General features: G+C 42.7%; 1 protein-coding gene across 11 annotated transcripts in view; it reads left to right on the top strand.

Moving 5' to 3' along the window:
- LOC122567215 (paired box protein Pax-5-like) overlaps positions 1–19,498 on the top strand; it is a 196,198-nt gene extending 176,700 nt beyond the window's left edge. For 5 of the 11 annotated variants that reach the window (XM_043725557.1, XM_043725562.1, XM_043725563.1 and 2 more), the window contains 7 exons: positions 4,744–5,000; positions 10,525–10,610; positions 10,818–11,130; positions 12,709–12,807; positions 13,493–13,723; positions 14,095–14,190; positions 15,357–19,498. In XM_043725557.1, the coding sequence (XP_043581492.1) occupies positions 4,744–5,000; positions 10,525–10,610; positions 10,818–11,130; positions 12,709–12,807; positions 13,493–13,723; positions 14,095–14,190; positions 15,357–15,586 (1,312 nt within the window). In that variant the 3' untranslated portion in view covers positions 15,587–19,498. Of the gene's footprint in view, positions 1–4,743; positions 5,001–10,524; positions 10,611–10,817; positions 11,131–12,708; positions 12,808–13,492; positions 13,724–14,094; positions 14,202–15,356 lie in introns of all 11 variants that reach the window. The other 6 variants (XM_043725561.1, XM_043725559.1, XM_043725567.1 and 3 more) reach the window with 6 other exon arrangements.
- Positions 19,499–19,681: the final 183 nt, after the last annotated feature.

The raw sequence follows: 19,681 nt of genomic DNA on the forward strand, positions 1-19,681 counted from the left end.
TATGGAGTGTAACTGATGGTACAAATAGGAAGCGGGTTTCCAATTAGGTAGAAGCATAATATAGAAATATTAGTTTCTGGAGAAATTAACATTTAGCAGGTAAACATTTCAGAGGAATTTTCTACCACTAATTAAGCCTTGTATGCTCGTAATATCCAATACGATTATAAATAACTAATTTAAGCATCAATTGCAATTTCAATATCAGATGAATCACTTAAGTATCCGTTTATTTGTTTAAACGCAATTTGGACGATATTCGAACGATATCCAGGAACTTGAAACGAAAGCTATGAAAAGTTGAATTCGCAGAGGCGATTGGTGGCACTTCGGGGTAGATAGTCGAGCAGTTTAGTTCAGGAGTGGCCGTTGGGGAACGATCTGATGGCGCCAGGGGAGGCATAGCTTCTTCCCACGTGGCACCCTCGACACGCTCTACCCTCATAATTCTACTCGGCCTTCCTCCAGGCGCCACCTCTGGCTTCTCCAAGGCGTCGTAGTCGTAAGAGCAACGAGGAACATCGTGGGGAAGCTAGAGGGACGGAGTGAATTCGCTCCTTGTTCGCCACCGCGAAGGATTGGCAAGCTTCTATACCCATTCCCCCTCGTGAATGGAAACCGCCATGTGATTTTCCAGCAACGACAGTTTTACCCTCCTTCTTACATCCATGGTGGGTCTACAAAGTCACTTCGAAGCGAAGTTATTCATAAACCGAGAAAATATCTGATTGAATTAATCGACCTACATTTTATGTTGAGATACGCAGGAGGATTTCAAAGATACGCAAAACGTATCGAATAAAAAGTATACTATTGGAAGGGTAAAGGTTGATCGAAGTTTTCCGGGACGAAGAATGAGAAAAGGTTATTTGGAATTTGATGAAAGAATATCTGATTGAATATCGACCTATATATTGCATCGAGGCAGAAAACGAATCAATTAGCACGTGTACGATTCTACGGAAATCTTCCTGACAGGAAAATCTTTTATCAAGATCCTACAGATCTTTCAACAATACTATCCAGTTAAATGTCAATCGGTCAAGAACGTAAAACGAAATGAAAGACCACGTAAGACGGTAACGACTTTTGTTTCATAGAATAGGAAAGAAAGTTGAATGATTAAACGAACGAGAAATCCGGAAGAAGAGTAAACCGAAGGACGAAGAGAGAAAAGACCAAAAAGGGAAATACATTGTCCTAACGACAGAACGTTGGGGTTTCGTACGAACTTTATTCCCATCCGCTGCTCGATTTTCCCGTCGACATCTAACCATAAAGGACTGTCGGCCAGCTTCAACCATTCTCCCTGTTTCCCTATCGAATCAATACGCTCTTGTTCCTTTTAAACAATGTTGTCTTCCCTGTAGCTCACGAAGAACCGAGAAATAGAATTTTCGCTGAGAAATCGACAAAAAATCGTAATTTAAACGAAGAAAGAACAGTTAAACAGTCCGCGTGCTCGGAGTAAATTTCGAATAAATTTCGCGGAGTTATATAAATCATACGAGCTGCGTCTGTAGGGAATCGTTAACGGTCGTTGATACTTATAAATGCATCGATAGCGAACAAAACCGTAGCGAACGCGATGCTAATTAGAAGATAGGAAGCGGCTCGTGCACGCCTGTGAGTTTCAGCTCAAAAAGCTGCCGTTTATTTGGCTCTCGAAACGCAGCGTGTGGCAACGGTTCGCACCATCTGTACGCCGATAAAATCTGCACCTGTTGTACGGACGCTTCGGCGTCGTAGCATTTATTAGATCGTCGATCGCGCTCATTATACCACCGGCCCTCTCGTTGTGTTTTGCCGCGTTTCACGGAACACACACGATCCACGATTTCCATCGTTCCTTGCATCGGTCGTTTCGTTTCTGGCTAAATCAAAGCCCCTCGAAGCTCTGGTAATTAAAACACGAACCGACTATTAACGTTCTGTTGCAATACGGCCATTGTTCCTTTTATAATACGGTGTTTGGTGGAAAAGAGCGGAAAGAGAAGAGAAAGAGCATGGTAAAAGTAGATGAAGATATCAAGGCTCTTTTACGCAACATTTTAGCAATTGTTAAATTGTTGGCTAGTATAAATTATATACTAATAACTCGGGAACAATTTGATTCTGGCAAACAGATTTTTTGTAACCGAACGCACGTCAGACGTTTTAAGATTCGAACAGCTGGCGATCAATCGAACGGGAATAACCCAAATATCTGATCATTGGGAAATTTTATAAAATATACACTTTCTATTTCCTTATCTTCGCCATCATAAGTACATCTTCGCAAACATATTCATACGTCTATCGATCAGAACACATCCAATTAAAACAACATATGCCCATTTCCAGCAATTAATCAGACATTACAGAAGCTCTGACCGTATTCGTAAACTGGAGAAAATTGAACTTAGAGAAGATTGATTTGTTTCTGGCGATTTTAATCGCGACATTCTTCGAATCATTCGACAAATAAAATAATCGTAAAACGATCTTATTCGCCATAAATCTTGTACCGTAGTCCTTAAATAGGTACTTTTAATGTTCGATATCAAATCAACAAATTTACTATACAGATGTTGCTATGAGAAGATGAATCGTAGTATAAACCGAAGCTCTTGTACAAATTTGGTATAGAGATATCAGCGTTAGAAGGTTGAACGATTTAGGATCGTTGCTCCCGGCGTCACCCCAGAGTCTAGCCCTGATAAGGATCGTTGCTAATTGTTGCGAATTGGCGAAGGTGGTGAACGAACCAGGGAGATCGGGCAACAGGTGTCATCTGATTGATCGCCGTAGCTCGCACCCCCACGATTACCTAGCCCACAAACACATCCACGCCAGAAACGAACGACTTAATGTCGATCCATTACGCGCTCGCCCATTACCGCGCGAAACCGCTGACCTATTATGCGCGAAAACCTTTCGACTAATATTACTCCTACTCGACACCAGCACGATCGTGAATCAATCGACATATGCTTGTCACACCTTCAAAGGGATGATAACTATATTTTTCAAGTCCCCAGTTCCGTATACCGATCAACTTTACTAATACAAAGATCACCGTAACTAGGCTTCCTCAAACTAATCCCCTGACTTTAAAATCATCATCGATGCCTCTTGCAGCTTCCAAACCTAAGTAAATCTATACAAATCCACACCAAATCTAAACGGCATTGCTTAAACAATTAAAATAATAAAATAATCACACTTTTTAACAAAAATTATCAAAAATCGACTAGAGCCAGCAAAAAGCGCAATTAGCCGATCAACCTTCGCCGAACAAAACTTCCCAAGCTCGACCACCCTTACTTGATCATCATAGAGAAGCTTCTAGCAGCTTCCAAAGCGGTTTAACTAGCGGGACCCGATCACTTCCGTTCGTCGTGAACATGGTGAGGCCTGAAAGGGCGTAGTCGCTGAACGATCGGCGCCTGTAGCCTCTTTGCGGCAGCTTCTTCCGTGAACCGGGCTACCTAGGTACAACCGGCACGCGGCGAGATTAACAACGTTACGCCGTGAATATTCGCCAGGATAATTGATACCGACGTCGTAGAACTGGCTGACCATTGAAACCGGACGCATAATATATCATGGATAATAAGCAGTCGGTGCACGGCCGGATGGTGGGTCGGAAGGGCGGGAAGAGGAGTTGGGGAGGAGGCACGGGACTTCGTTATAGCTCTGTCTGATGTCTACGGACTCCTTGATGCGATTATGATACGCGACCGTTCCGCAGAGTCACGTAGCTATTCTATATCGAAGGTGGAGGCGCTCTGACATGCCTGTCCAGAACAATGGCGAACGACACGCGTTACTTCCGTTGTTGTGTGTTGGTTCACGAATACCAACGTAGAATGGTGGAATGACAGAGTCGTGTATCGTAGAAGCGAGTGCTGATGCGCGTTCGAGCGATCGCGGTAGGTAGAGAGAATGATCGTGCGCGAAGTGACCCGCGTAATCGTAATTAATCATCCGCAACTGTGAGCTAGGAAGACCGGTATCTGTTAGTTTCTAGTTATACGAGGGAAAATGTGCGCACGAGAAAATGTGAGATACACGCTATCGCTCGGAACCTCGATTTATCATTTTCCTATTCTAATAGAACGGTACCTATGTAACGTGTATCGGTAGCTTAATTCTTACATTCTTGTATTCAAATATTCGATACGTATTTTTTGGAAACATGTTGCGAGTACTTGTATCGTAACGAGTACTTAATCGTGTTTTCATTATCTCTGACATATGCTGACAAATAATTTTCATCAGAAACCAACCTCTATAAAGCGACCATATTTATTTAAATAAAGCTTATATGCCTTAATCGCGCGTGTATTTTTACTTTTTAAGATATTAAGATCTTTTCTTAAGACCTTCAGACTGCGTTAACTTTGCAATGAAATTTTGTATCATTTTATTTGAATAAAAATAGCCGTATCGAGAACTCTAGGAAGACTTCTTCTATAAGTAACTACAGATATCTGATAAATTAATTCCCAAACATTTAATAGAAAAATTCCAGAGAATATATAATACAAAAAAGCTCTCACTCCTTTCAATGCAACCACACTCTTGCTCCGAAAGTTTTGGAGAATTCGATTCGTCGAATCTAAACCGCCCAAGTCACGCCTAATACCCGTTTCCATTACTCGGTACAACGTAATTAAAACCGCGAAGACCAAGTTGATCGCGGTTATTTTAATGAACAAGTGTAACTCTATACACTATGCTGGACTCCATTGTCCGCAGAATCGTGAGGAACAAAGCGGCGGAGAAGGCGAAGCACGCGCATCAACAACAGCAGGCGCAGCAGCAGCAAGGTCAGCAGCAAGGTCAACCAGGATCAGGCGGTTCCGTGTCGGTGATAGCCCATGCACCTGCCACTGCAGCAGGTCACCCAGCAGCAACCGCTCCCAACGCTTACAGCATCAGTGGCATCCTGGGAATCCCGACGCACCATCAGGATCCCAATGGCAACAGCATCAAGAGAAAACGCACCGACGACGGTGAGTCATTGAATTCTTCGATGTCGATGATCCCTCGACCCGCGATTACTCTTACGATACCACCGCGATCATTCTCGCGATCCAAGTAATTCGAGAGCCAATCCCATTACGCCTCTGTTCATGAGTATTTCAACATTTAGGCGATAGTTAGGTAAATTTGTAAAATGATTAGCTACGTTTGTTTAGGTAATATTTAGATTCAGGTAATCTATTAAATATACTATTTCTGCTATAATTTATTACCACATAGTATTTCACGCGAGGTGTAAATAATGTTTAGGTACTTAAATCATCAGAGATCATAAAACTTAAATCAAAGTGTCATCAGACATTCACCAGATAGAAGACGCGATGTCATTAATCCTATGACTCTTGCAAATAATATTTACAAATTTTTGTTCTTTAGCTATCTATCTCGTACGAATACAAACTTCGATCCTGTTTTAATTGTCTCTCTAATAATCTGAGTTACGGTTGATGTATAAAAAATATAACAATTATTCGAATTATCACGTTCCGTGTAAGATCAACAGTTATCGTAGTATTTATAAACAGAAGTGTACCTATCGTATGAATCAAACCTGGCAGAGTATTCGAAAAACAGAAGAATAATCGTAGTGACGGTACCTGGGGAGAAAAAGAAACGGTGGACGAGCTTATGTAAACGTCAGATCGAATCACAGAAGGCGTCGCGGCTACATTTCACTCGCGACTGTTGCCCAGGAGGTTATATAAGGCCGAGCAAGAAAGGAGATATCGCTTAGATCGACGTTACAGCCGAGTAAATCGGCACGAGTTTCGCCGGAGACCCTCGGAACACCGAACAATGGAGAAGTCGGTGTGCTTCGCGAAGACGATGATACCACAGTGACGTTACATCGCTTGTCCCGCTCAATTTGTAAGCTCCCATTGTCTGCACTCCCCGCAAAACTCGAATTTTCGTCACCTTATTTGGTATCATGCAAAAGGGTTTGTGGATCGTCGTCTTCTACAAGTTTGCAACGGAAACAGGGACGAATATAATGGAAACTTTTGAATTCTCTTCTCGAATCGCGTACAATTTATTTTTTATTTCGGTAAATAGTCGCAGATTTTATCATCGGCTTAAAATATCAAACGAATGTAATCTAATAACCATCGTCTGATATCATGATTATCTGATTCAATAACATATAATTTCAAATTGCTTGTGCGTTATTGTTCACGATAAATTCAGGCTACAACGTCCTTTTATTTTCATCTAATTTCTTTAGAGAAACAAATACGCGGCATTTATTTGATCCAAGTAAGAATCATTTTTCTATGAAAATGCTATTAATTCGTTTTCCAATCGAGGATCAGAATATTTCGTAAAACTTTCGCGTTTCGCTTTAATTTAACTCGACAAACTATTCGTAGATCAAATTATTAATTTACTCTTTTGGATTTTAAATAAGAATCTCAATTTTAAAGACAATAGAATCTGTACGATTGATTAAATACTTTCCTATCGAACTAATAACAATCTGCCTCCCAATTTAATCCTCGAATCTAAATCTTCGATCTCGGATCTAATTTCGACCACCAGTTACAAACATATCCAAACATATTCCGACCTTAATCAAACTAGATACAGTTAACGATCGAACGATTTCGAGTGTCGCCACGACCCGACCAAGATTAGCTACACAAATGCACACACATACTCACACATGAGGAGTATCAGTCAAACGTCGAGCAGCACGTGCTGCGATTCATTCTGCTGTCATTGCGTGAATAACGCGTCCCGAAATATTCTCGGCACGTGCCATTCGACACGTGGCCGACGTGGCTTCAGCTCGAAGACTAACTCCGAAGCCGAGTTTTGTACGCGTACACTAATCCCGGTGCAATTCGCTGCTCGTTGCTCAGAGAGGTGCGAACAAAAATCGCCGCTAGCGGTCCACTTCTTTTCCGGTCCGAATCGAATCATCCGAACCCCTTTAAATCGTTCCACCCCTTCGTTGTTTCTCATGATCCGCCACTAATCATCGTTGCATCGTGTTCTTTACAAAATGTAGACTCGTATTTTGGAAGTGGAAGTCAGGTTTCAGGCGTTTTGCAACTTTTGGAAAATTGTTGAGTACATTCGCAGGAAGTTATGGCTATGCCGTGGACGTTTATGCGTTTGTTACAGTTTCGAAGGTGCGACAATGCACAGAACATACACAATACACATTGGAAATACAGTACTTTTTATAATAATATTTAGCGAATGAAACAAACCTCTAGCGAGGTTTTTTAACTGCGTGCGCGAACTATTTCGTTTCAAGATTTTCAAGAAATCTAGGAAAATTATAGAACACTTATGGGAAACTTTGCTACGTTGTACAATTAGTTTTTATGTCAAACGACAACAATCTTTTGTCGGTGTGGTAAAAATTCGTGCGTGAAATATAATCGAGGCCAAAAATGATTCAAATTGTCTATGGAGAGTTAAAACCAAAATTCTACGCATTGGGATCGAACCAACCTTCAACCTGCACGAATATTTACCTAATTTTCCCGAAAAGTAAGAGTGACAAAAACAAAAACAAAAAAGGCTACGAGAAAAGCATTGACGTTTTCTCGATGAAAAATCCCATGGACGCGTTTCACACGGCGTATACAGAGATAGACGTATCGATTCGTACATCGCGAGGCTCGCGCAGGGATGCCGATGGTACGCGAGTAATTTGATATAATCGGATTATGAGAGCAGCGATATGCGGTCGCAAAAGTGGTCGCATCCGCGGTGAGAGCACTCAGTGTTTTGTGGCCGGCCGAGGGTACGCGTATTAGATTATAAACTTCACAGACCACAGCGGCTTCTATCCCTAGGCAACGACACATTAGTCTCCCTGTCCTCCAGGGAGATCATCGGCGTTATTCTCGCGAGCCTGCGCCTCTTAACCGGCTGGAATTTCAACGAGCACTGCCGCGATCTGCGGTGAATCCTCGTGCGCGATACGTTTTGTGTCTCAGCGTATAACAAAAAGGGCTATGTCGTTAGAACTAAGCTAAGGAATATCAGTCGCGACATGTGGAGTAAATCGGCGTTTAGGTTTTTTTCTTGGTAGAGGATCGGTAAACCACAAATTTGTATTCCTTTTTGCGTCAAGTAAATCGATGGTATCGGTAGGCTCAATTTGTGGACATTCTACGTTTATTTGTACAGGACGCGCCTGATACAGTGATACGAACGGTATGAAAGGAATCTTCGTGTTTCAGGCGAAGTGGAATTCTCTGATTCCAATTTAACCGTTTCGGTACACGTGTATTATACGTGGAATGCGGAGACTTCCGTCTTTTGACGGATACTTGTCAGATGCAGTGGAAGATCGAGGAGAGAAAATGAGTGTAATAAATGTGATAAAATCGTTGCGTCGTTCTTGCTGTTTTTCAAACTTCTACAAGTATTAACAATTCGTTACCTTTGACAATTCTATGGTAGAATTTGTAATTGTTTTTCCGAAAGGAATAAAATTCTTTCTGCATGATCTGAAGATTCGATTTACGAAAAACTCTATTCAAATCTGTGACTAGAATATTATTAACTTTTAATATACCAACGAGTGGTCACGAGAATACATTAATCTGCAATTATCTAATTATTGAAATATTTAAATCCACGTAATACGCAAATAGTGATATCAAAATTTATTCACTCCTGAAGATATCTCGTAGCTACGCTACGTTATACTGTAAGATAGCCAGTCAACGATATGTTAATTTCAGACTACAATTTTAGGCGTATTAGAGACATGTTAGAAACCGAATTTCGAATCGGAGGTCCCGCGATCAGCTTGATCATGTATCGACAGCGTTATTTATGCGTTCGATAGAATAGCTAAGACGTGTACTCGAATCGAAGAATCCCGGGGGCTTATTACGAATTTACGAAACAACCTCTCGAGGGAAGCATTGCAATCTATCGGGGCTGTTTGTTGTCGCGTTACATCTGCGCGCTTTTGCCCCATACAGAAATCCAAAAGGCCGTCGTTGTCCCACCCTATATTCGTGGCGTAGGGGACAGCACACCGGGACCAGATTCACCCCAGAGTCCATTATTACCCGTGTATTGTATTGCTTAACATTGACTCAATTGCTTTCGAATAACGCGGTCCTGGTCTCTCGCTCGCGCGTACGCTTTTGCCCTCCACGGGCATCAATCGAATTATTCGATTTACTGCTCTTTTCGGGGGGAGAAATGCTGACCTTCCTTCCGCCATAACTCAACCACTGTCAAATCTGTCAAGGACCAGTGACCGTAATTTTGCAGAAGTTACAAGAATTTGCATTAGACAGCATAACCGGCCGGCGGGCGTAGCTATCGATGAATTTATGGCATCAGCCCGATAGAACCTAAACCGCCCCAAGATTTGTCATTCGTAAATATTTAGAAATTTACGCACGCTGGATTCATCGAGCGTTAAATACTCGTTAAAGACGCTCTATCGACGGATTTGTTCGTTATTATACCCTTTCCCTATTTCGTTCTTACGTTCCAGCGAATAACCGAGATCTGTTTTAAACGAATTCCCGAACACGTCTACCCTAAACTCTAATGAAATCCAGAAACGGCAACGTTACACGAAAACCAGGGTCCGCGGCGGGAGCATAGAACGTAGTGGTAGAAAGAGAGAGAAATGGCAGACGATTAACTCGGCCGATCGAATCGTAAAATTCAAGCAAGTTCATGGAAGCCCACGGTACCGGTGTGCCGTGTTTGAAACGGGGGTTTTATAGCGGTCCAGGAACAAACCCTGCCGGTCGAATGGTCGGGACCGTCGGCCGGCCGGACAATCACAACTTGACAGGGAGGTTTAACGAGCCCTATGCTACGTACTCCACCCATCTACCCTCGGATGGTCATTTAATTATTCGAGATACCCGAACGTTGGACCATCTACCCCCACCAAACGTATACCTCGTCTGTTTTCCCTCCCCTTCTACACAGGCTGAAATCGTTGGTTAGTTTCATCCTCCTTCCATGTCCGCCACCCCCGCGGTCCAACACTAAAAGGGTATAACGGTATATGTCCGACCACCCCTTCGCCAATCCACCCACCGATGTACCGACACTCGTCCCACGTGCTTGTTTCTATATTAAACCGACGGGATGGCCGGGAGATAATAAAGACATATAATGGAATCGAAATTGTTTCTCTATCTATCAATGCCATACACCGTCTCTATGCGCCACCGTTCAACCCGTCCGACAGATTCAATTTAGTTTCGCGTGGCCACGTTTAATTTGTGTCTTGATTCGTGGGTAATACGCGGACCACATATGCTCCCTGACGTAGATAGCCCAATGGGATGGCGTTGGTAGATGCAGAGGCTAATGTAGAGTATTCGTTCGGTGGCCCGATTATCGCGTCCCATTGCGAATACGACAACCACACGGCTAGCTTCTATGATTTCGTTATAGCGATAGTATCGCGTGCTACGATACGTAGCATCCATGACGAGGATGGTTGAACACAGAGACCGCAGTGCAGATGGTTTTCGGTTTTGATTGCAGACGACAACCGAGACCTGAGTGATCATCCCGAAGATGACCTGAAGAGACAGAGAACCAATTACAACGGCGACCAATTATACTCGAACGTACGTATCTTTAATTCCATATCTGATATCCTTCCCTTCTTTCTTTTTCTGTGTCCATTAAACCAGCAAACTGTCTAGAAGCATCGGGCAAGAAAGAATCAGGAAGGTAGCTTAACACCTAAGTCAATCCCTCGCGTTTCTTGCGAACAAGTAGCCCGTTCTCCTCGACACTCGAACTTTGCCTGGAGCATCCGGCTTCTGTTGCAGCTATGGTCGAGTAAATGGAGCATCAAGGACGAACACAAGCTCCTGAGTGAGCTTGGAGGCGGCGGAGGCGGCGGTGCGAGCGGCGGCGGTACGAACGGCACTGGAACCGGCGGAGGTGGCGGCGGAGGTGGTAGCGGAGGTAGTAGCGGTGGAGGCGGAGGTGGCGGTGGTGGAGGTTACTACGAACACGGAGGATTCCCCGGGAACGCGATTGCCACCTCCGCCGAGCTGTACGACTCCCTGGGCACGATCAGCACGATGACGCAAGCGCAAACGCCCCATCTCTACACCCCGCCCATAGGGGGCACCATAGGTGAGCGACTCGTTCTTTCTCTGTTCAACATCCTGCACACCCTCCTTTCTTCTCTCACCCCTCTCTCCACCTTTTCGCACAAAATCCCGGACAGTGTGTGCACCACAACCTCTTGTATATAATACCCCCGTGTACCAAGTCCCTTTCCTAGTCGACCTAGCAAACCACCATCATCGTCCCTTCCTTCATCGTTCGCTAGCCTCTCATTCTCCTCTCTCTCTCTCTCTCTTTCTCTCTATCTCTCTCTGTTTCTCCTACCTCCTCCTTCTTCGGCGATATTCCTTCTCTCCATTTGCCCACCTCTTCCATACCTTCCTCATCCTCCAACCTCCCTTTACGTCCCTTTACATCCCTCTCTTCCCTTTACGCTTATTATTGCGGCTTACGTCTTGCTTTGCATACCCATATCGCCTAAATACATGGCTTTAATAATGCATGAGCTGTGCTGAGCAGCGGCTACGGTGCTAGAAGAGGTGGCAGAACGATCCATTCGGTGGTCTCTCTCTTTCTCTCCTTAATGTTATCTCGGCTTAAAGGTATATCTCTAGGTCTCTCTTATCACACTCACTATCCACCTAATCTCGTCTCTTTCGACTCTTTTCGAACCACTTTCGCTTGCGACACCTGCAACTACACCGCGTAGGCTGGTGACAGGGAATCCTGTTCGTACCTTCTCTTTTCTTCAGTTTCTTGTATTTTTTTTTTCTTCTTTTGAATCTGTCGAAACTAGACGCCGCTGGTCTATCGAGTTCGAGACACTTGATCGTCGGACTCCTTAACCGTCCTTTCGTCTAGTCTCTCTCGCTCTGTGCTCCTTTTCTCTCGTTTCTGTCTTCCTTGCGCCGTTTAACGGCGGTCGATCAACGGCGGAGCGTACTGCTTCGAAACGCTATTGAAAAGCAACCATCGACGATGTTCTCTCTCTCTCTCTCTCTCTCTCTCTGTACGTACCAATATTAAACGAGTTGCACATATACGTGTATACACATACGGTAGAGACGAAACGAACTTTCTCCGGGTAGCACGTGTTGCGAGCAACTCGGTCACGCCGGCCGCGGAACTCTTTCGGTCGGTGCTTTTCGGAATGGACGAAGCGAGCCGTGTAACGGCCGCTTCATCTCATGAAATTCAATCGAGGATCTTCGCCGCGGAGATCGAAGAATTTTTGAAGGACGACGCGACCGGGCCAAGTCGATTGCACGGCTTGCTGGCTCTCGCCGTTAATATGTACGAGCCGGACGTATCGATGGTACCAGATCTCTTGATCTGGAGTTCGCGGAAACCGGCTCACGCCCCTCGACTCGACTGTTCGAAAGCGTGTTTGGAGGGCGTGACAACGACCATCTAAATCGTTTAATGTCTCGTTACGATAATTTCACTGGAAACCTAATTCGTTGCACGTTGTGTACACACCGACCGACTGTAAAATTTCGACGAAACTAAGTGCAGAACGAGATCGAGAATTTATATTAGAGGATGCTTTCACGAAAATCACGCGTCACATTCGTCGTTCCGCCTTGATCGCCAGCCAACGATACGAAAATCGCAAATAACGGAAAAATGGGGATCCCTTAATAGCAGGTGGTACTTTGACGCCGCTCGCGCCACTGACGATGCAAGAACTAAAATTGAGCCAAACATTGGACGGGGCTAACATGTCTCCTTACCACACTACCGGTGAGTTCGCCACCTCTTTAGTTTTCTTACGGTTCTAGTCCGGTGTCACACCTTGTGAGTCACTCAAAAAACGTGCGATTTAAATCAATTTAAATCGCTTCGGAAATATTCGTGTCTCTCGACTAATAATATACTACATATGTCATTCTCTTTTTTGTTCTTTTTCCTATTTTTTTTTCCTTTTCGAGTGTATATGGAATCGTGAACATTGATTCAACTAAAAAGATATTCGTCCTTAATTATCCTATCCTTCGGATCCTTTGGAGTTTTAAACAAACCTCCTACGCTAAATATCCACAGAATATTCTTCGCGTTCCCCTTGCTCTCTGTAACCGGACGTTTCCTTACGTAGAAACGTTCCGAGAAAGTCGAGAAGATCCATAATGTACAGAACGTAATTGCACCCATTTTCCCTTGTCAAGAAATCGCATGTAGACAATTACGGCCTCGTCCGAGCCACCACTCTCTATAAGAAAGTGTTCGTGCTGTGTACGTTGGTCCGTTTTGCCGGAATAATTTCCATGTAACCACGATTCACCATCGTGTCCCATGACCGCTCATCATCCCCACCTTCTCTAGACCTATTACTTACTACAGAGACAATTTAATTAAGCTTTAGACGTAAGGCGCTGATCGTTAGCTAGTGCTTGACTCGAATGTCGTGTTGTGTTGTGCATGGCCATAGCAGAGAGCAGTACCGTCGCAGTGTCGTATGTAGGGGTGGGGGCCGGCGGGGGCGAGCAGAGTCCTCCGATTTCGTTGCAGAACGAGACAAACGCCACCCCCGCGGCCCCCAACACCCCCGGAGGGGATCCCGGACTGACGGTCTTGCAGCCGCCAGTTTCTCAACCCCAGGTAGCATCTGCGATACCGCCCTACTCAACGATGCTTCCCAGTTTCGGACACTACGCCACCGGTGAGTACCGAACACAAACCACCTTCTCTCATCCTTTGCTCTCGTTTTCGTTATCGACGGTAAAAAAAAGAAACAAAAATGTCCGTATCCATGCGGAAGGTAAGTTAGGGTTCGCCCTTATAGCGCCCTGACTTATCGACCCTGCAGTTAAAATTAGACAACTACGCGGATAAATGGCCAATCATTGCCAACGTGTGTTAATTTACTCTTTGGATACTTTCCCCTTTACGAACTAAGCGAGGAAACGCAAATGGAATCGAGAATGTAAATCGCTTATCCTACGATTAGAGTTAAGAATAAAGAATTCTTTTCGTTTGGTCGATAGGGGTTTAAGTTACCGTCTAACGTGATTGCAATCGATATTTGTTTAGGTGGTGGTGACTATGCATACAGCGCAGCATACTCTCAATACTCGAGCGCACCATATAGCGGCTACGGTTATGGAGCAGCGACAAGCGGGTTGCTCAGTAAGTAAACAGTGAGTATGAGTACCGATTAGATTAGGGTCAACGAAATGTCAAAGTACTAACTCATTGACAGGCTATATCGGATTCGGTGTCGATGAAACGGACTATTCGAATAACTACGCGAATGCCTGTCGTACATATTTTGCGTGCATTATGGAAGAAAAACGGTCTGGCACAATCGGATCTAACTTTCTAAAACTGAAGAAACCCACCGTTATTTTATTACGTTCCAAGATATCGCGGATAAGATCAGGCTGCAAAAAGCTCGCGGAATCGTGGACAGGCCGGTTTCAAAGTAGCCACGACTCAATGCTCGCCTTTCATAACGGGCGATTGCTGGCACTTCATAGATCGCGATATATAACTGTGAGTGAAATGCCTGACTATGCATATTCGGTGCATAAGAATGGTTGGAATAATAAACAATTTTTTATCGGACATGCGATACGTTCCTAGTTCGTTTCTAGTACGTGATGTAACACGTGCGCCGTATTCGACACCGTAGAATCGAAGTTTCGCGTACCTCGACTTTTCCCCTTTCTAGAACGTTATTTCGCAATTTCGTCGCGCTCGTAACTAACCTAAAATGGTTATCCCGTGAAGAATGAAAATTCGCTCGCGCTTCGTGCGAGCTAACAACGTCCAGTTGTATTTTAGGTTCCTGTTCTTTGTCCAAAATGAATTAACTCGAAGTTGTTAAACGTAATCTCAACTATAATCTTTATCGAGTAAAACTATGGATACAATGGAAGCGTGTTTTGACGAGCTATCATTGTGACGAATATGTCAGAGCATTCAAACGTGTATACATATGTATACAGTTTCTATAGAAAGTATTTACATATTTCATTTTTATAGAGCCAAATTTTTATAGTCATGTGAATGTGCTACTTAATCATACGAAATTGAACATACTTGTATCTAACTAGCGTGCAAATACTTTTCATAGCCATTGTAGATTCTTATCGGTATATGTATCTCTCTATATGTACGACTCTAACCACAGTCTCATTTATAATATTCATATTTGCAATTCGAAAAGTGACATGGAGGAAATTAATTTTGGTCAAAGAATAATACGCAAAGTATCATAGCATGCAAAAGTAAGAATCCTGGTGGCAGATGGCGCGATGGTATTGGAAAATAAATGACATCTTACTTTGCAGACTCGACGTACTACTACTGTAACGGGGATACGCTGGCGTCTTCCCACACCAATTCGCAGCAGGGCGGCGGATGTAACAACACAGGGCCAGAGAACAGCACAGACGTGGCTAGTCGCTCGCCTTTGGCGGCTACCAGAGCAAGCAGCGGTGCAAGTGCCGCTTCACCGACCGGAAGTGCATGCACCAAGCCGGATCACAATTCCACACCGACGGATCTTTATTTGGCCTGATTAAACGATGGTACAGGAGATCGACTCCGTGCAGAGTGTTTTCCTGGGGTGGGAGGAGCGATCAACGAGTCCAGACGCCATATCACGAGAAACCACGCTGAAATTAAGCAATGATCTCTTTAACTAACTGGTTCAGGAATGAATAACCACGAACCATTATTGTCGAATAAAATCGTTAACACCCGATAACCATGGCGAATTCCCGTTAAGAACAGGAGGAAGTATGGAAAGATGAGCAAACTGTGACCAGATACGCGTTCACGTCAATGCAATATGACATTATTCACCATCGAGTCGCGTGTCACGCTTGAGGATCTCGTATCGATCGATACGAGCGTCGCGAGAGAGATAGAGACTTTTTAAAATTCGCTACGAACACAATAGACGATAATCGAAAACATCAGAAACCATCTTGCGTATACAATAAGCTTACAACGTATGACAGCGCTCAATAGAACAAAACGATCAAACATCGAACGCTGTTAGGATTCATCGGATCGATGATAATAATTGTGACTAAAAGTCATTGTTAGCAAAACCTTCATCACGGAGTTAAAAACTGTAGCTTCGATGCCGATATCACTGATATTATTTACGATTCCCAACGGACAGCAACGACTCGACGAGTGTCTGGTCCAGCGACACTAAAAGACGATGCTGTCTAGTTACGCGGTCGGGATAACAGATTCGCCCGCATGCGTTACCGACAGTATCGGTACTCATGTAGAGTGCGCATAATCGTAGGTAGTTTAATTTAACGATCCTCAGTTAGTATAATTTCTACACAATGCCCGCGATCGGTCGTCCCTCCAAATGTGCCCGTGCATTGTCCACAAAGATGTCGTACGCGTTGTTAACAATTATCGCATCACACGAATGTAGTTGGGCACATTTGTTACCGACGGCATTAGAACGTGTACATATATATAAAGTGAAGAAAAAAATTTATATATATATATATATATAGATATATATATATATATTAACCGTGTAAGCAGACAAAGTCAACTGCCTAACACGGCACGTTCTTTCTTCTAATAAGCACGACGACCTTCCCCCACCCCCTATCAACAAACGATATAAGTAATATAGTAGATATAACGGATAAGTTTATTGAGATTTTTAAATCAGGAATCGACGTAACGATCATTACTGTTAAGGATATTATATATATTTTTTGTAGAAACCAAAGACCACAGACGGATTGCCGAAAAACGAGAAATGCGTGCGAATCGCGTAGTTAGTGGCCGAGGCAGAGTTTTATGGCGGTTCGAAAGCGACTTGTAAATTGTAAACGAATACGCGAGTTTGCGAGCGACGTACAGGGTCGACGTAAATGTACAAAACAATGAGGGGAATGCAAATCGTGAAATCGGGAAAGCGTGAAAGGCGAAACGAAGTCGTGCAACGTTCCTCGTCATCGCGGTTGATTTTCTCGCCACCACGAGAGTAACGCTTAATAAGAATAGGATGCAAAAGAAAAGGTTACCTCTTGATTGAAACTGCCATCCTTTGCCTATTATAAATCGTCCATAGGCTTTCACATGCGTGTAACGAATTTCTTTTCGCGGCACGAATCTTTTTCTTTCTAAACGAAACGACGGACACTTCCGTGACGGCCGGTTGATCACAATTATTCCCGCGTTCCGTCCAACGGCTTCACCATTCTCGCGCACCACTACGGAAATCAAGTTGCTTCCGGCATCGCTTCGAGCGGAACGTTTCGAAAAGAGAAGAAAAAGCACAATCACGGAACCGTAATTAACGTCTGACCATCGGACTTTAATGAGAAGTTACGTGCATTGCAATTTCATTATGATTAACGGGCAAAAATGTTAATTCGCAACCTTAATAAGAAAATTTACGCGCGCATTTCCAGCGCATTTCGATCCACGCATACGATATGGGCCGAGCATGCGCAATAAGTTTAGAGGCGCACATGTGATGCGCGCTATAATTCGAATGTTACTTATTTAATACTCTACATTCTCTTCGTTTTAATTCCGGGATTATACAAACAATTTTTATCCGTCTGCGAAGATAATTATACGTTGTCCCTTCCATTTCATGGAAATTGGAAGTAGTGCAATCAACATGACAAAATATTTTAATTATTCGCATAAAAATGTTATCCGAATATATAGAGGTGATCGTTAATTAAAATGTGGCGTCTCGCTTGAGAAATCCACCATGAAATTGGTTTTTATAGCACAATTCTGTTCGCCTCACAGTTATTTCATAATTGACGAATTAGAATTTCTCGAGTGTACTTCACACGAACGATACGAATTCGATAATTTCGGAATTTCTTGTTATATTTATTATTTTTTATCAACATTTTTTAAATTCCATTTTATTGCGATATATTTATTAACATTTAAAAAATGATTCGTACGGTCTTTCACCTTTTCCATCGTTACTTTTATGTTCGCGTGGTGTCGTTATACGTATACAATTTATGAAATCGTAACGAAATGATCGAAATGGCAATGTCGATCCCAAGCGTGCTCGCAACCAATTGTCAGATCGTTCATCGATCCGAGCGTCGGACGAACAACTTATTCGATTTATCTCGTTCGACTTGGTCACTTTATTCTGTCGATCGTCCAAACTAAAGGAAAAAGTGACAAATCCACCATGATTTCAAAAATCGATATTTCTTCTTTTCTCGTTACTTGCGTTTTTTACATGTACAGCACACTTGTGAGTTTATGTTCCGCCGCGTTTGTCATAAGGACGAAGGATCTGTAAATACGATCTCTGATTGCTGAATAATTGCTATTTATAAATTGTCGTATCATAGCGTTGCGTGTACTAAAATCGTGTACAGGAAGAACCATGGATATCGAAATCGGCAAGTCGAAGTGAAGGTAAAAGAGAAATAGAAGAAGATGGAAAGAGAGAAGGAGAAAGAAATTGCGATACTATTAATGTTTCGAGGCTGCAACAAATTCGAGTATTACATTGTTTCATAAATCGCGATATGCCTGCTAACAAAGGGAAACTAGCTTTCTTTCGTGTATCCTCGTTTCACGTCTAGCGTTTTAAAGATACTTCCTGTACACAGCACACAATCGCAGGGTCGAAGATCGGCCAGGTGAATTTGATCTGACATTTATTGCGATTTTTATAATTTGTCGGGATTATAATTGATTAATGCGGACTTGACATTGTTAATCTATTATTATTATTGTAACGATGAGATGATTATGAATTTCCTTTTTTATTATTATTATTTTTTATTCTATCTGCTATTATCGCTACTTTTTTTCCCCATTATTCTCATGATTTATTATTATTATTATTATTATTATTCTAATTATTATTATTATACTATTATCATCACTATTATTATACGATTATTTAATGCCTTTTACTATTTATTAATTAGTATCGACGACCTATGTGTAATAAGTTTTGCCAAAGAAATCCGTCGAATGAGAGAGAGAGAGAAAGAGGGATAGAGCAATATCGCGGTAACGTTTCAAAAGAGCAGCCTCCATCGAATGGAAGCGTTTTAGAAAACAAAAAAAAAATGGAAGATGTAAAAAGAAGGAAGCACACGATATGTTAACGTCGAATCGTAAATAGAAGAGGAACAATAAAAAAAAGAGGAAGGAAAACCGTTGCGTCACGAGAAGAATCATTTTCGCGCAGCGTTCAAACGAAGAGGATGTACCCTCAATAGCAAAATACTTGTGAAATCGAGATTTCGGTTTGGATGCTGCGTCCCGTGAACTTTTTATCCGAATAACAAGCAGTTTTATCCCTTTTCTTTATTATTTTATTTTTTTCCCCTTCATTTCGCTGTCATTTCGTCCCGTGTGATATTCTTGTTCTGTGCGCCGCTCTTGCCGAGTCTCGCTGTTGATACTTGCAAACAAAACTCTGTACATCCTTTTTAAATAAATATGAGGTTTATATGAAATTCGTCTCGTGTTGTCTTCTAGCGAATAAAGAAACTTTTATCAAACGACAATACGTATATAAAATTTTGTTGCAACTGTTTCTCCGCAATTAAAGAACATTTTTCCTACCTACAGTAATGGTTAAAAACAAAATTCTTCTACAAAATTTCGTTTTATATCATATTAT

This window comes from Bombus pyrosoma, linkage group LG4 (assembly GCF_014825855.1).
Source record: "Bombus pyrosoma isolate SC7728 linkage group LG4, ASM1482585v1, whole genome shotgun sequence".
Taxonomy (NCBI): domain Eukaryota; kingdom Metazoa; phylum Arthropoda; class Insecta; order Hymenoptera; family Apidae; genus Bombus; species Bombus pyrosoma.